General features: G+C 31.0%; 2 protein-coding genes across 3 annotated transcripts in view; one reads left to right on the forward strand and one right to left on the reverse strand.

Annotated features, from left to right (window-relative positions):
- The first annotated feature begins 2993 nt into the window (after nucleotides 1-2993).
- On the forward strand, nucleotides 2994-9691 carry LOC143042673 (uncharacterized). Of its 2 annotated transcripts, none has more exons than XM_076215093.1 (5): nucleotides 2994-3121; nucleotides 5384-5546; nucleotides 6284-6376; nucleotides 7466-7665; nucleotides 9220-9691. In XM_076215093.1, the coding sequence occupies exons 1-5, from the start codon at nucleotides 3064-3066 to the stop codon at nucleotides 9666-9668; spliced, it is 963 nt and encodes a 320-aa protein (XP_076071208.1). In that variant the 5' UTR covers nucleotides 2994-3063; the 3' UTR covers nucleotides 9669-9691. The 2 variants fall into 2 exon arrangements, with proteins under 2 accessions (XP_076071208.1, XP_076071209.1); XM_076215094.1 differs by having other exon boundaries at nucleotides 9223-9691.
- Nucleotides 9692-15756: 6065 nt separating this feature from the next.
- Nucleotides 15757-18872, reverse strand: part of LOC143042674 (protein mono-ADP-ribosyltransferase PARP15-like) — a 31628-nt gene continuing 28512 nt past the window's right edge. Inside the window, exon 11 of the mRNA XM_076215095.1 lies at nucleotides 15757-18825. Within this exon, the coding sequence (XP_076071210.1) occupies nucleotides 18563-18825 (263 nt within the window). The 3' untranslated portion in view covers nucleotides 15757-18562. The remainder of the gene's footprint in view (nucleotides 18826-18872) is intronic.

The raw sequence follows: 18872 nt of genomic DNA on the forward strand, positions 1-18872 counted from the left end.
TTCAAGATTGTATAGACATGGTTGAGTAAATGTAAATAAAATTTCGATGTCAGGTGTCTATCATTGTCGATGGGATACTTTTAAAGAGGGTATACCCCGCGTTTTGCTTTCTACAAACGACGACATTGCTTAAGTTTACATTCGGTGGTTTCTTTTCACCATCCCATTATACTTACCAATGATTAGTTATATTGTTAAAAATGCAATTATTTTTAATAGAATCATATCCTAATCAATGTCATTCGTTGTACATATGATAATAGATCAGGAATTTATCTTTTTGATCGGCTTTCGTTGTACATATGATAATAGATCAGGAATTTATCTCTTTGATCGGCTTTCGTTGTACATATGATAATAGATCAGGAATTTATCTCTTTGATCGGCTTTCGTTGTACATATGATAATAGATCAGGAATTTATCTCTTTGATCGGCTTTCGTTGTACATATGATAATAGATCAGGAATTTATCTCTTTGATCGGCTTTCGTTGTACATATGATAATAGATCAGGAATTTATCTCTTTGATCGGCTTTCGTTGTACATATGATAATAGATCAGGAATTTATCTCTTTGATCGGCTTTCGTTGTACATATGATAATAGATCAGGAATTTATCTCTTTGGTCGGCTTTCGTTGTACATATGATAATAGATCAGGAATTTATCTCTTTGATCGGCTTTCGTTGTACATATGATAATAGATCAGGAATGTATCTCTTTGATCGGCTTTCGTTGTACATATGATAATAGATCAGGAATTTATCTCTTTGATCGGCTTTCGTTATTTTTTTTGTATTTCTAGATGTATTCTTTATCAGACCTTCATACTGTACAACCCAATTTTTCGTTAGGAATTTAATTTCGTTTATTTCGAGGATAAGAATTATCCACGAGATTTAAACCGCAACAAAAATTAAACTAGATTTACATTTGTTGATGATCTGAAACAGTCATTTTGATCTGAAACAGCCAAAATCATTATTCAGTCATTTAAATTCAATACGATATTTCAGGGATTGTACTTCTAAGATGACTTTCTTGATAGAGGAAGTTGCTGCTCACAAGAAGACTCATAAATCAAGAAATCTAAGTGGTAATGTTGCAATCATATTTTAGTAATTTTTTGGGGATGCCATCACGAGTCGATTAACTATTATTGAATATCTGTTTCACAGTTTAAGATGGGTATGTTTCAATTGTCGGAACTACTATCCCTTTCCTTTAGTCCTCAGTATTACCAACAGAATTGTTCTATAAAAAAGAAGATGTGGTATGATTGCCAATGAGACAACTATCCACAAAAGACCAAAATGACACAGACATTAACAACTATAGGTCACCGTACGGCCTTCAACAATGAGGAAAGTTCTAATCATTGGTAAGTACTTACATAAGCACCGTGATGGTTTCCACGTGTTGAAGTGAAATCTGCTTACCCTTCCGGAGCCCTTGAGATTTTCCTAATTTGTTGTTATGATTCCTATGGCTGAGCCTTTAGTTATTGATGTTATTATTTGTATTTCTTTTTTCATTTTAACTTGGCATTGTTAGTGTATGTTCGACTTATGAGTTTGAATTTTCTTTTGAAATCTGTTTTTTTATTCAAAACTGCTGGCCAACATTCGAGGGAATAACACAATGTTGACTACTCTACTACAATACTTTACATTTTTACCTATAATGTCTGTTTGTCATGTTCAAACAGCATTGTTAAAATAAAGGAATTGCATACCACTGTCATACAAATGCTTGGTTTAGTTAGATATGAAACCAGGTTTAATCCAACATTGTGTACCTGATAAATTACCTTTAACAAACAGGAATATGACAGTTGTAATCCATTACATCGATGTGTTTGTACGATTTTTTTATTTTAACTTTTCAACTTGTATATAGATGTGCTGGCATTCTAAAGATCAGAAATACTTGTTGTTTTTTTTTATTACTGGAACCAAGATATCTTGAATCATCGACAAATCAGATAGCTTTTTGATCACTCATAATTTTATTGAAAAAGAAATTTAGTCTTATTGTTTTTTTTTGTTACTTTAAATTGTGTTAAATGATGATATCATGTGTTCAAAAGAGTACTAGTAACTTAAAGATGTATATTTTAGATATAACAAAGATGAAATGTTTTTGAAAAAGGTCATGGTCAATTAATTTGAATTTTTACGTTGATGTGAAAAACATGTACATAAGTTTTATTTTATTTTATTTTTATTTATTTTTTTTTCCATCAATTTGTTTATTTCTCAAAAAGTCACAATAAGGCCTTCATCAATGATCAAAAATCGTGCCGCATAGTCAGCTGGACACACGGCAACTAATAACAAATGTAAAAAACAACTTAAACGTTTAAACTAATGGCCTAATTAATGTACATAATAATGAACAAAAAATGTTACTTAGCAAAACACGCCAACCACTGAATTACTGGCTCCCGACTTGGGATATGCACACACAGATTATGACGGGGTAAAACTGATTTAAAGGAGCAAACCATTCCCCTATCAATGAAGATTTGTAACAGTACCACCTAGGTTCAAACTGTCAAAATCAGTCGTCAAAGGTTAACTCATCTGAACATTGCACATAGAAATACATCAAATACAAACAAAAATTAAGTGCAGATGTACACGGGTTTTTATAAATACTCCCAACAATAAAAAAAAATACACAAATACAGATCGGAAAGTACAAATGTACTGACAGTTACTGACAGCTAGTTCAAAGTTAATAACAACTAACAAAAATAATATTGCATCTATGACCTGTTAAATGGATACCATGGTAAAAATAAAGTTCTTGCTTTCGGAATTGACGGGAATTATTTGTTTGTGTTTTGTTCTAAAACAATATAATCATTCAAAATTTTCAATTTTCCAGGTATCGTTGTAATTTGAATAACGATATTGCAAAGTAAAAACACACTGTTTACCCTTGTTTAAATGTTAAAAAAAAATTTAAGAACTTTACTAAAATAGATACAGGTAGTTGACCTATATATATTGATTTAGCTCAGAAACGAATGCGATTTAAATACTCGAGGTCTTAAAGATGAAAAACATTTACATCGCCATAGTTATTTCAATTGTATTTTTTTACAATATTCAAGGTAAGTGAATACTTTTTTGTGTATTTGATTAAATTAGTTATTCAAAGAATAGTAAATGATGTGTCGCATATCTACATCATCTTTATCAACTTGTGACAATTAATTAGAATTATAAATGACAAACTGAATTCTCTATGGTGTTATAACATTAACGGTACCAATATTTTTGCACCAGATGCGCATTTCGACAATACATGTCTCTTCAGTGATGCTCGTGGCCAAAACATGTAAAATCCAAAGCTTATATAAAAGATGAAGAGCTATAATCCAAAAGTTCCAAAAAGTATAGCCAAATCCGTGAAAGGAATCAGAGCTTTCCATGAGGGAGATACATTCCTTAATTTATATTTTTTTAATATTTTGTAACAGCAAATTTAATAACACAAAAAAATCCGTATTTTCATGCCAGTACCGGAGTACTGGCTACTGGGCTGGTGATACCCTCGGGGACGAACAGTCCACCAGCAGAGGCATCGACCCAGTTTCTGATCATACTTATATTTTATGACTCATTAAATGTACAACGCAATTTAATGTAAATTGATATGATTTTCTGAATACCTTTGTTCAACTAATGTGATACCAGAATAAAATTATATAGAAATGACCATACATCTACATATCTAACATATAATGGCAATTTATGAAAGTTAGTCGTGTAAACATATTAAGAAATTTAGAGCCAAGCTTCCTGTTTGCATGGTTAACAATTTTATGCGTTTTAAACTCCGTTGTTTATTATAAATTTCCACTTGAGCGAACACTAATACTGGATAACGAATTTAAAGTTATATTTCACAGTTGAATGTTTTCTATATATCACGTTTGTCATTTGTATAAAAAATATTTATAAATGACTGCAGTCGATTATTGACAGATAATTATTAGTAATGTTTAAAACCAAATTTGTATCCAATTCCACATGTTTGTATTATTTAATTTTGCCATTTGATAAAAGCCTTTTCGTTTTGAGTTTACCTCGGAGTTCAGTATTTTTATGATTTTCCTTTTTTTATGCGAATCTTGTTTTGTTAAGTAAAGAAAAATAGCTAAAAATATTTAACGCCGAACATAAGGCGAACACCAATCATATATCATTGAGAGAGAGAGAGAGAGAGAGAGAGAGAGAGAGAGAGAGAGAGAGAGAGAGAGAGAGAGAGAGAGAGATGATATTCCTCATTACAAAAGAAATAAACACACTAATTCTGAGCTATACAATTTATTCATATAGCATATGATTCACTTCTAACTGTTGCTAGACGCTGTCAGGAGTGAACAATGAGTTTTTGTTGCACTTTATTGTTTTTGATGTTTCTTTGTTTACCACATATAAAAAGGTGATGTGTTGCCCTCGGTTAAAGTGTGTATCCTGGATTCGTTTTCTTGCAATCGATTGATGTCTATCGAACATCTGTTTACTTTTGTTGCCTTGATTACAAAGTCGATAAGGATGTTCGTTTTTTTATCTCAAAATAACAAGTTTATTGAAACAAAGGAACTAGAAAAGTTCAACAAGAATAAGGTTGCATGTGGTTCATATTTTCAAGATGTTAACTAGAACATAAGGAATTGTTTTCAAGATGTTAACTAGAACATAAGGAATTGAGCTTATCTTGTGGTCTTACTTGGGTCATATCATATTAATATTTGTCAATGTTATAGTTGCCACTGGACATTATTTACAAATTCATCATCATTGCATTTTGTCATAAACTTCATTGAACCTCAATTTCCCTACCCTTCAAAGAAAATGAGTCATTTTATTGGTTGAATTTTCTAAATGTATCAAATTCTGAAACGGTGAATTTACCGTAAAGAAAATTCAAAGACAAATGAATCCTTATATGTCTTAAGGTTTCGGTATAAAACGTACTTCATTTTCAGTTGTCTTAATCCTTCCCTTGACCAGTATCAACCTTGTTTATATATGACCAGTAATAGAATTATCTTCATCTTTAATAACAAAATAAAATTGACCAAATGACAATCATTTAACATGTTTAAAGATAATTACATTTTGTAATTTCATAGTGTCAACAAAAAAAATTTAAAAGGAGTAAGTCGTTATTTTCTTAAATATTTTAATAAATTGTGTAATTTTCTTTTGTAATCTAAGATTTGACGTCCATGAAAAAACTATGTTTGTTTCATTGTTAAAATAAAATTTTGTACATATTAAAAGAAGAGGAAATCAAATCTCATTTTGTCAATAATAATTTTGATTTCTTTGTCTCCTTTTGTTAAAATACTGTTTTGTTTTAGCTGAAAGATGTGAAATCTGGTGGTTGAAACGGGAATGTTACAGCAAACCATGTTCTTGTTGTTCCAGTGAAAAAGGTTATTTTAGTATGGTCTGCTCTGAATGTTGTAAAAAGAATGGCAATAGGTTTTGTGTTCGTGATATACATTATCACAGATGTGAAACGTATGTAAATATTTGTTGCCGTTTTTATTTTTTTATTAATATTCTATCATATTTTTTTTTAACTTGTATCAATAACAAGCAAAATTCATTAAAGCATTTGAGTGATGGATGCCGTGTCAAAACAAATACTTCAAAATGATCTGGGATAAGTCGAAGTGTCTTCACAAGTACATATACTTTGCACGATTATACTTAAGAAATCTAAATCAGCATGTAGGTAAAATCTCAAAAACCGTTTAACACGATACAAAACAAACTTGAAAATATAAACAAGTCAAGCAAATGAACTCAAAAAGTAGCAAAATCCGGTCTGTCGACAAAAAGTATTTCTTTCATATGCATGCGTCATCTTCATGCGAATACGCACTCAGTAAGAAAGTATAAAACAAAATTCTAATTCCAATCACATCAAAAAATTCCGTTCAGATATAATTTTAACATCAATTCAACAATCAATCGACAACAGGACTAAAAGTGATATCACCTAATAGAAAGGCATATTTTTCTATTGACATGGGGCATCTTATAGCTGACTATGTTGTATGAGCTTTGTTTATTGTTCAAGACCGTACAATGACCTATAAATGCTAATTACTATGTCATTTGGTTTCTTGTGGAGAGTTGTTTTATTTGCAATCATACCACATATTCTTTTTATATGGAATGCCGAGTAATGTCTAGTGAAATCTTGGCATATTTCTCTGTTGAGAATCTATTTATTTTATTTATTTTTCTAGAGCAAATACTACTTCAGATAGACCATATACAACACAAACACCATTAAACAAAACGGACCAATATTCATCAAACAGCAACAGCAAACATTCCTTGTAAGTATGTATTACTTCAATGCACTGATGAAAAAAAAACTTGTTGAAATCTAATCAAATCAAATAAGATTGGTTATTCGTCAGATAGATTCCCCCAGAAATAGGTCTGATTTCTTGAAATATATATCCCAGGCATAGTTTACCTTCGACGTATTTGCACATTTTTTTTGGAATTTGTGGTTCTCAATGCTCTTCAACGTTATACTTGTTTGGTATTATAATTATTTTGATCTTAGCGTCACTACAAGACATATAATCTCCTTAACTTATGGTGGTACCAAACATATGGACTAGAATTAATTTGGCTCGTTTAATTTTCAGAAAACTTTTTTTCACACAATTTATTGGAAAAAAAAATCACTTGTTATTTAGCGGTATGGCAAGCACTTATTTTGATCATTGAAAAGCTTAATATGCCATTGACTATAGAACATAATTAAAACGTTCTGCTGATTTTTAAAGTTATCTACTCGTAGTGTTATGCACCAACTTAAATGAAAAAAATTAGTTTTATTCAATTCATTATTTTTTATAAGCTTACGTTTTACATCTCGTAGATATACTGGGGAATCATTTATTTTCGTGGGTATTTCTACATAAAAAGTTCATACTGAATTTTAACTCAATGAAAATTTGAAGTCGTTGTTAACATGTACCAAGGGAACCGACGAAAATTAGTATCCAACGAGAAATAATGAATCCACAGTAAATTATATATGAAAACACGTATAAATCCCGAAAACACAAAACGAAGATAAGTTAATAAACACTATGGCCTTTAACTGCTCATGAAGACGTCATTTGGCCTCTTGTAGAAAATTATCGCATAGGCAATCATATAATGGTCATATTTTCATACAAAACAATTCAAAAGATTTCACAACAGTATATGTTTATGTGTAAGATAAACAATAATTTCTCATTTTCACTGCCCGTTATATATAAAGATGGCAGTTACATTCCACGAATAGCATCATTCATTTATACACTGATAAATACACAAGTAGGTTATTAACGCATTTTAGATACAAAACAAAGGCATACTTGAATTGCAAAATAATGTGCTGTTTATCTCCTTTCTAATTGCAGAGGCGCTGGTGTTTATTTTGCCTTTGCCATTATGGCAGCATCTATACTTTTTCTATTTACAACTATTGTGAATGAAAGTCGGCGATGCAGAAGAAAACTACTTCGACATGAAAGAAGGAATGTCCCATACACCTCTGCAAATGTACAGACAAGCAGTAATGATGGAAGGGTACAACATAATCCAATATATAATATAGGAGGTAATTGTAGTTTTAAAAAAGGATACATACTAGTAAAATAATCAAATCTGTACATTGTTTTATCATAATTGACAGAATGCAAGTTGTGTCCAACTCCAACAACCAAGCATGGATCATTCTGCAGAATAAGGAATATCAAAGATGTTAATTTGGCCGTAAAAAGTAAAATCGCAAAAATTCTTTACAAGGATAAATTTGAAAAAGGAACGTCCCTATTCAAATTGCAAAATCAAAAGTTCAAAAACATCAAACGAATGGATAGCAACTGTCACATGCATCAACATGTCACTTAAATAGAAGTTGAATATTAATAAATACGTATACTTAAAATTGAAGAATTTAATCTGATAAAATAAAGAAGCCAGTTCAATATGAAATAATGATGTTTGGTCCGTATGATAAAAGGAGTTAAAATGAATACTTCATCATCGAATTTCATCACCGGAAGTCAAAACTTTTTTTCATGAGAACTTAAATGTTTGAAGGCGAAAACTGTTATTTATTGATAATGTGAACCAAGTTATTTTCGAAGATACTTTATTTCGCGTTTTACCATTTTTTAACCACTTCGCAGGTATTAAATTTTGCAATTTTCTGACTTACTTGATGAAGTTTAATAAAGATTGATCCAATATTTACATATTCGCGAAGAATTATATTCGCGTTATTTTTCTAAATCTCACGCGAAAATAAGTTTGTTTAGTGATACTCAATGTATTAATCAACTCGTATGCCCGTATCTATTTAGTCAAATCTGAAAAGGGATATTTCCAGGCTTGGACAGAAGAGCTTTTTCTTCGATGGACAATCAAATTCGTGGATAAAACCATCCTAAAAAAAAACACAAAAATAAGTACTCCCCGAATAAAAGTATTTTCCCAGAAGTTCGTTTGTTTGTTGTACTCATGAAGTCGATTATAATTCATTGATAAATTGGCGAGGGTAGAAATAAACACACGACGTCGTTGCGCTGATACGTGACGTCATTTCCTTATATGTTTGGAAATCAAGTCCTGTTCATAACTCTTAATATACATTAATTTATCAAACATACAAGGGAATTGTGTACTTGGTCAAGACGCGCGTTTTGTCTACAAAAGATTCATCAGTAATACTAGAATAAAAACAAATCGAAAAGTACGAAATTGGTGAGCATTGAGGACCGTATATTCAAAATAACAGCTAGGATAATCTATTCCTGAGGTAGAAAGGCCTTAATATTACAAAAAATCAGTTTTGTAAACAATACATAGTAAGAGAAAATTTTTAAATTGCCGACAAGTTATCATATGATACAATTGAAATGATCGGCCCGGCATTTCTGCACCTCTTAATAATGTTTATCTTCAAGTTATCTATCCCAAATATCAAATAGACACAATCAGGCACATGACTATCTTGCAACATGGACGCTTAATACTCAATAACAAATATTGAGAAGGAATTCAGTTTTATAAAACAGAACAAACCATATTAATGATTTAGAATATTTGTTGCTCAGGCTATCAGAGGACGATTTACTTTCAAATTATGAATTTTTGGTTTTTTTTTCAGCAGATGAAGAGACAACAATACCTGCTGACCTACCACCTGTTTATTCAATTGGCAATTATAATTGTGCCCAATATGTGACCAATTATGACGTACAAAATGACCCACCACCTGTTTATACAAATGGCAGTTTCAATTGCGCCCATAATGTGACCAATGATATTCTACAGAATGACCAAGAACCTGGTTATACAATTGGCAGTTATAATTGCGCCCAAAATGTGACAAATGATGATCTACAGAATGATCCACCACCTGTTTATACAAATGGCAGTTTTAATTGCGCTCAAATTGTGACCAATGGTGATCTACAGAATGACCCACCACCTGTTTATACAAATGGCAGTTATAATTGCGCCCAAAATGTGACCAATAGTGATCTACAGAATGACCCATCACCTGTTTTTTCAATTGGTCGTTATAGTTGCACCATAAATGTGACCAACAGGTGACCAATGATAATATACAAAATGATTGTTTTTCAGAGGGTTTTTTCCCAGATCAATTAAATAACTAAAGGAAATATTATGGTAAAGCTATGGCAATGAACAGCAATGTTCTCATAAACACAGTAAGGAAGTTCAAAGCATATTTTTATAAAATCAGTTATCTATAAGCATGATAAGGTTCAACCAACAGATGGCTACTTGAAAAAATAATCTGACTAGAAAGAGTCTTTTTGTACAAACTAGTTGTGTTATGACTGGAAATGAACAATAAATGTTGATTCTCTTGTAAATTCTTGTCGTTGCTAAGGACAAGGCTTTCCCTAGCAACCATGACATTTCAATGTTTGTTTTTTTTTTTGCTTAACTGTGTTTATGATATAGGTAGTTGTCGTTCTTGGTCTTAGTTAAACTACAAATTAATGATTTTCAAAAATAAACAAAAACAAATCTGAAAAAAGACACTATTCAAAAGCAACTTGACTTCATACAGGAACTTCTTAGGAAAAAAGACAAGAAGTTAGCAACATCCTTTAACTCTGCTTTCTGCTATATAGATGACGTTCTCTCACTAAATAATTCAAAATGTGGTTACTATGTTCAGTTAAGTCGGTCTCATATCTGGACTCTCATCTTGACGTTGACAATGAGGGTCGATTGAAAACTAAACTTTGCAACAAAAGAGATGATTTCAGCTTTCCAATTGTGAACTTTCCATTTCTAAGTAGCAACATTCCAGCAGCACCTGGATACGGGGTATGTTTCTCCCAATTGATACGATATTCCCGTGCTTTAATTTTCTATCATGATTTTTCTTGATAGAGGGTTTGCTTCTCACAAGAAAGCTATTTAACAAAGAGTTCCAAATGGTGAAGTTGAAATCATCCCTTCGTAAATTTTACGGACACCATCACAAGTTGGTTGACCGTTATGGAATAACCGTTTCACAGATGATAACGGATATGTTCCTTACGTCGTTACAACAATTCCTTTCCCTTTCATGACTTCATGACGAATTATACTATTTACCGGATTTGTTATAACATGAGCAACACCTAAGGTGCCACATGTGGAGCAGAATCTGCTACCCTTCCGGAGCACCTGAGATCACCCCTAGTTTTTGATGGGGTTCGTGTTGCTTATTCTTTAGTTTTCTATGTTGTGTCATATGTACTATTGTTTGTCTGTTTTTCTGTTTGTCTTTTTCATGTTTAGCAATGTCGTTGTCAGTTTATTTTTGATTTGAGAGTTTGACTGTCCCTCTGATATCTTTCGTCCCTCTTTGACGCATATATGTAATTACCAAAATAATTCTGATCCAGTACAAGTTTCGCCAGCATAATATCTACATATTTACCGTTATGACGCATTCTAAGTAAGATGGTGACATGAAATCATAAGGGGCGCATAGCGTGAAATGTTCATTTTTTATTTAAGGAAAGACTGTAATATTTTTTCTGTTTATGAAGAAATAACATAAAAAAAAATTTGGTGCACACTGAATAACGCACGTTTTTACATGGATGAATATGGAATTTTAGCCATGACATGGAATCATTGATACTAGTTATACATGTGTCATCGTATTATAACAGTTGTTAAAGATTTTCGCTACTCTATATAAAATTAACAATCTTTTCAGAAGACTTTTAAAAAATAACAGTACAGAAATAAATAAACAAAAAACAAGAAAAAAATTATGGGTCTGTGTGCTTATTTTCAAGATATTAGCCATTGAAAATTTAGCGAAAAAGAGTCTCTCTAGATTTTTCATACTTTTGACAATGGTCGCCTTTTTGGGCTTTTTACACCAAACATGCTATATGAAATCAAATTATTAAAAGAAAAGAATAGGGTACCGGGCAAATTTTGTTAATAGCAATACATGTATAAAATCTGAGAATTCTGAAAATCTTCAAAAAAGCAAAAACAAGAGGAGCGAATATCCTTAAAAGTCTTACGGTCATTAACATAACATAACATAACATAACATAACATAACATAACATAACATAACATAACATAACATAACTATAACATAACATAACATAACATAACATAACTATAACATAACATAACATAACATAACATAACATAACATAACATAACATAACATAACATAACATAACATAACATAACATAACATAACATAACATAACATAACTACGATCAAAAACTAGGGGTCATACGAATATGGTCATTGTTATATTATAGTTCGTTTCTGTGTGTATTACATTATAACGTTGTGTCGTTTGTTTTCTCTTATTTTTGAGTGTAAATTCACATTGCGATAAGACGTGTCACGGTACTTGTCTATCCCAAATTCATGTATTTGGTTTTGATGTTATATATATTATTCTCGTGGGATTTTGTCTATGTGTGTTACATTTTAGTGTTATGTCGTTGTTCTCCTCTTATATTTAATGCGTTTCCCTCGGTTTTAGTTTGTTATCCTGATTTTGTTTTTTGTCCATGGATTTATGAGTTTTGAACAGCGGTATACTACTGTTGCCTTATTTACGTCGTTGTCAGAGATGGGGTAATCGTAATCTGTAATCGTAATCGATTGTTATAGGGTTTTTTTACATTTATCGACGGTAATTTGTAATCGAGGACATTTTCGATGGCATGTAATCGTAATTTAATCGATAGTAGCAAAAATTGTGATGCAATTATCGATTACTTCGATTACATTTCGATTATTTTTATAACCTGTAATTAGGGTGGTTTTATATACAAACAAAAGGATTAAATTATGCATGTCATTATAATTATAAATTTTGATCTTTAAAATAACCCGAATTAATTAATTATTCTACTTTTCATATTTTGTTTTCAGAGAAAACTTCTAACATTGTATTTAACTATGTTAAAATGTACCTCTTTATTATGAGAACAAATAAAAAAAGCTAACTGAAGTTAGTATATATGAAAGCATATAAAGGGATTGATGCAATGCGATGTCATCTCTCATTCGTGTTGAATTTCAAAATTATAAGATTGTTTTAATATTTCTAATTCTCAGTAAGAGATTCAATATAGGAGACTACTGTCAACTTATGATTTCAAAACAATGCTTTAAATGCTATTTTTGATAAAGTTCTAAATTTCCACTATAGTAACAAACGTGAAATTTTGAAGCATGTTATTGACAGTAATCGAAAAGTAATGTAATTTAGTAGATTAATTTCATGTATCTAAGTGAACGACTATCAAAGGTGCAATACAGAAATTGGACAAAAATTTCATTGAAATATATTTATTTAGAAATAAACATTAGCATGACATGTAACAATATTCGTCTATACCAACTTTAAACAATTAAGTCATCTCACAGGCCTCCAGAGTTTTTGGAAAATTTAGTGTTCACCAAAAAAACCGGTTTGGCCACAACATAATTTTTTTTGTTATTTACAATTTTCTCAGTGTGAATATGTTAAGTATGTTTAAATGAACATATGTTCCCATATTTTTGGACTTTATTCATTATAGGTTGAAAAATACAGGCAAAGTTTAGATGTTTATGAAGTGTCCTATATTTTGACTTTAAAGGAACCGTAAGGAAATCATTGCTAGCACTGCATGCAATAATCGTCTATCTATCAAGTACCAAATTGCCAAATATAAGAGTAAAAGCGGAAAGGCTATGGATTTTCTTTAAAATGTATTGTTAAATAGCGTATCCGCATTTAATACTTGAAAATGAGTATTAAATAATTCGTGGTAAATATCAGTTATTTATATATCTTTATTCTCATAATCAAAATAACAAAGGTATAGATATTGTAATACAAATCCATTTAAAAGAAGTGGACAGAATCATTTACAGTTATTCGCCAAGTTGTTTAAGGTTTATGACCCCTTCTGTAGCCATTTTTGTACGAATTTTTCAAACTTCGATTGTATCAAAACTACAGATATAATGAATAATAGAGATAAGTCATTTTGTACATATACCCAGGGAAACTTGATGCAAAGCATTATTATTTATAGTTTCAATGCATTTAATAGAAACAGAGGACTTTGTAGTAAATATACCAAGATTTTTAAAGAAAATCCACAGCCTTTAATATAAAGATTTTTCTAATAAAATTTGAAACATAGATTACTCACTTGCTTTTCAATGATGTGCTAGCGTTTATTTTTTCACAAAAAGTTCTAAGCAACCTGTACATTCCAAAACACCTCGTGCTGAGTCACTAAAGTCGAGTGCACCCTAAAAGGTGTACTTGATATTTGTTTTAACCAATAACTACATTAATTAACTTGTATTAAAGAAATAAATGTTCTAAGTGTGTACATGTTATTAAGTATGTTTAAATAAACATATGTTCCCATATTCAAGGACTTTATTCATTATAGGTTGACAAATACAGACAAAGTTTAGATGTTTATGAAATGTCCTATATTTTGACTTTAAAGGAACCTTAAGGAAATCATTGCTAGGACTGCATGCAATAATTCTATATCTATCAGTCACCAAATTTCCAAATATCCTTAAGGATTCTTGTGTTGATTCAATGTTAAACATAAGAAAATGCACAGCATATACCCTTGTACTCTCATATTTGGCAATTTGATGACTGATAGATATATGTAAAATCGGTCTCCCTTAGTTGCTCCCCTGGGCAACTAAGGGGTTAGTGTAACATGTGAGTATAAATAAAATACGTTTAAAATAAAAATAAAAAACTGTTCATAGCATGTATAAATCAGTTGATAATACGTTAATAGAAACATATGTGAAAAGGCAGGATGAGAAAGTGGATATTTTTAGTAAACTGTCGGATTCAAAATTACTTAATAGAATAAGGATATAAGACATAAGATACGCATATAGCTGTTTGTTTATTTATTTAATATTGGCTATAGGTATTAAGGGGAGTTGGAATTAATTTCACAAAACATGTTTAACTCTGCCAAATTGTACTAACTGTCCCAAGTCAGGACTGTCTTGCCCTTTCAAGTCTTGTGTGCTTTTTTTTATAATTTGAGGTTTATTTATAACATGTATAAGTTCTGGAGGTTAATATAGCTTTCATTTTGCTGAACTAGTAAACACATTTGCTTATTAGCAAAAGGAAGTCCGTCTTAAGATGCAGGATTTTCTCACTCCATTTTCCGGCTCTTACGTCATTTTGTTGTCTTTTTGACACATTCCCCCTATCTATTCATTCTAACGTTTAAGATACAACCAAAGACAACCAAACCCAATTTAATCCTTAGATAAGAATGCACAGATTTTCATGGAAATAGTGTTTAATTTGTATAAAATTTGAGTAACAACAAAAACGTCCAAACAGTAAAAAAACAAAAATACTGAACTTCAAGAAAAGTTCAAATCAGAATATTTCTTATCAAATGGCAAATTAAAACAAGAATGTGTCCTCAGTACACGAATGCCCCACTCGCACTATCATTTTCCATGTTCAGTGGACCGTGAAATTGGGGTAAAAACTTTAATTTGGCATTAAAATTAGAAAGATCATATCATAGGGAACATGTGTACTAAGTTTGAAGTCGATTGGACTTCAACTTCATCAAAAACTACCTTGACCAAAAACTTTAACCTGGAGCGGGACAGACGGACGAACGGACAGACAGACGGACAGACGGACGGACGAACGGACGCACAGACCAGAAAACATAATGCCCCTCTACTATCGTAGGTGGGGCATAAAAAGTCCAAACACATCAAACGAAGGGAAACAACTGTCATAATCCAGACTTGTTACATGTATTTTCTTATGTAGAAAATGGTGATTAGTTAAAGCTTCCACTTGTATGACAGCCACATACAATGTCACTGTATTGACAACAATGTGTGAACAAAACTTTACTGAACTAGTATATATATTTTTTTAGGGGTCACCTGAAGGACACCCCCGGGTGTGGGAATTTCTCGCTGCATTGAAGACTTGTTGGTGACCTTCTGTTGTTGTCTGCTCTATGGTCGGGTTGTTTTCTCTTTGACACATTCCCCATTTCCATCCTCAATCTTATATGATAGGAAAGTTGTTTTTTTTCATATTCAGTCACAATTAAAATTTCTTTATATTCAAAGTAAAGTTCAAAGAAACAAATAAATACACAAATATCAAATATTCTTTATTTTCTTGATATCTTAAATTATTTCAGAACAGGGTTTAAATTAAAAATATATAAGTAAAAAACTAAATCGAAAAATATAAACATGATAAACATTTGTTTTTAAAAATAATTAAAAAACATATAAATCATTAAAAAAAATAGCAACAGCTAATTATACACAGAAAAACTAGTAAATAAAACACACAAACATAAACAGGCTCAAATGAACCTCAATTGCTGATCTTGAGCTATTATATTTTAGAAACAATAACATTACAAATATTAAAAGATAAATCTTTTTAGAGCATTTCAAAACGCTCTAGATATAAAAATCACAAGCTCATTATTCAAAAACATAACTAAAAAGACCTCCTTTTCTGGAAATATTTTCCAAGAACCCATCTCCATTAATCCTTATATCAAATAGCCTTAATATAAACCCATGTTATAAATTTCATAAAATTCTGGCTAAATTGGTAAACACGAAAGACTTTACAAAGTAATTTTTCATATAATGTATATTTCCAATATTATAAAATTTTGAATTTCATAAATACTGACAAGAATTTTACACACTGCAGAGCTCACAAGGCAATTGTCTATATAAAAAATAATTCCAAGGACCAAACTGATTTCAAAATAGAGGATCAGTAAAGATTTTTCTATTTCACACAAGATATTGCTAATATAAAACAACAAAATAAGTTTCATTAAAATCTGGCAAGAATTGTTCACATGAGAGCACTAAGATGTCATTTTCCATCATTGTCCAAAGGTCAAAACTCTTTTTAAATACTTGATCAGCACTGATTTACAAACTCATACAATACATTGCTTATATAAACCTATGATATATGTTCATAAAAATCTGCACAAATTTAACATGTGAGAACACTTGCAAGACCTGAGAGACAAACAGACTTACAGACAGACAGATGTTCAGTATGTTATGTGCCCCTGCAATGCATTGCACGAGAAACATAAACATGAGGATGTATTATGATTGCCATACACCTAATCGCTATTTATTCCATTCCGGATAAGTTCTAAAATTACACAACTTTTTCATCCAGTTGAAGCTATCTGGGACCCTGTTTAAACAATTCACCATGCATGATACTTTTTAATGAGACCTGTTTAAACTACCGTAAATACTTCAAACAAAATATTTTTTACTTCAATTTTAATTTCGAAAAAAGTGGATCATACAATATCAAAGTTTCTTGATGATCATTTTCTAAAGTTTTTTCTTCCTCAGCTCACTACTGATGACCTCCATTTTTCGGCCGTTGACCTCAAACAGGAAGTTGTATAAATGACTGTTTTCCCCTGAATGGACTAAATAGCGATAAGGTGGATTGAGACATCTTTTCACAACAGATAAAAAATTGATTTAATAATTGAATCTATAGGTTCCTGTACAGCCTTCAATTAATGAGCAAAACCCATACTGTATAGTAAATTATGTACCTAAACATAACAAATGTAAAACAATTCAAACAATAAAAACTAACAGTTAGATTTATGTTCAAAACAATTTACGAAAAACATAAATAATATACAGCATCAAATGACAACCACTGTATTACAGGCTCCCAACTTGGAACAGACACATGCAAAAAACACTTATCAGGTGCCTGAAACCTCATCTGGACCCTCATTAAGGTATTAACAGAAGACATAGCAATATATTACTAAATGAACAAGATCATATCAAAGGAACAGTCTGCAGCCTATACTCTTAAAAGGTATAACTAGAGGCTCTAAGAAACCTTTGTCTCTCACCTGCATCATCAACAATGGCGACCTTTCAGTAAAAAAACGTCATCAAAGGGAGATAACTCTTAAGATTTAACTGACAATATCAGTCATGTTGACCTATTTGTAGATAGTATCATGCTGATTATTTTTCCTTTTTAAAGTTTCTATATATCTATAATAGTTTTTCAAGAAGTAGACAAAAACTGCAAAAAGCTGTTTTCAAAAAAGTTACCAGTAAAGGGCATTAACTCCATTAACTGGTCAACTTAAGATTTTGTCCATTATGGCTTATTCGTTTATCTTGTCTTGCTATCTATCTTTTGCAGTTTTCAAGCTAATAAAAGCAAAAATGGTGAAATAGTTCCTTATTTAATTCAAGAAGAAATTTAAAAATCAGAAACAAAAATCACTGTTACGTTGTTTAGAAAATGCTGAACCCACTAATAATATATCCCCAACAAAGTGAGTTAAGTTTATAGAATTGCGTATTTTCATAGGATTATAGCTTGAAAATTGTGTCCAATTTGTGCATGAAACTGATTGCTTTAACTTATTAATTATTAACTAGAAGACATAATATAAAAAAATAACTCAAAAAAAATCTTTGTATATATATAATAACTTATGAATTACAAATAACATGATCTGGCCAATAAGCCTTCATCAGTCTCACAGATAAAAACATGTCCCTAAATAATTTGTATCACAAAAGTATATCTAAGAACTAATATAAATATAAATTTAATATACATTTTTAATGATTAAGGGATGACTGTAATATTTTTTCTGTTTATGAAGAAATAACATAAAAAATTTGATGCACACTGATTAATCTGTGTAGTGTGTGCACCCCATTTTTTAGGTTATTTCTTCATAAACAGAAAAGAATATCACAGTTATTCCTCATAATTCAATCGTAAATTCTCATTTTTTAAAGGAGTAAAACAATGAATAACATTGATGACATCACAGTGTCTATGAGCTGATAAACAAATTTTCAGCCAATCAGAAGACCGGTTACATCCAGAATTAAATTATTGGTTAATAGATCTACTGTCGTATATAAGTAATAACATATTCTGGGTATGCCTGAAACTGATTGTAAACAATAAACTCTCTGAAGATCCAGCCCCCATCCCCAACAACACTATCACATGCATGCCCACTGCCATGCTCACAAGCCACCTGCTGACAAGAAGAACATGGGGGTTTCTTTAGGTTTCCCATGGCTTTCTGTAAAAGGCATATCTTCCCTAAACAAACTCTGGCTAGTATCATCTTTTTCTCATCTGCTGACCTCTTGGTCCTTGGATCTGTAATACAAGGTCGTAACTATGATACAAAGCTCCAGATAAGAGTT

Source organism: Mytilus galloprovincialis, chromosome 8 (assembly GCF_965363235.1).
Source record: "Mytilus galloprovincialis chromosome 8, xbMytGall1.hap1.1, whole genome shotgun sequence".
In the NCBI taxonomy this organism is placed as follows: Eukaryota; Metazoa; Mollusca; class Bivalvia; order Mytilida; family Mytilidae; genus Mytilus; species Mytilus galloprovincialis.

What these genes read in the sequence shown, in the direction of transcription:
- LOC143042673 (XM_076215093.1), top strand. Translation starts at nt 3,064, where the DNA reads ATGAAAAACATTTACATCGCCATAGTTATTTCAATTGTATTTTTTTAC. An exon ending in ATTTTTTTACAATATTCAAG is followed by an intron (nt 3,122 to 5,383) that starts GTAAGTGAATAC and finishes GTTTTGTTTTAG; the next exon opens with CTGAAAGATGTGAAATCTGG. An exon ending in AGCAACAGCAAACATTCCTT is followed by an intron (nt 6,377 to 7,465) that starts GTAAGTATGTAT and finishes TTCTAATTGCAG; the next exon opens with AGGCGCTGGTGTTTATTTTG.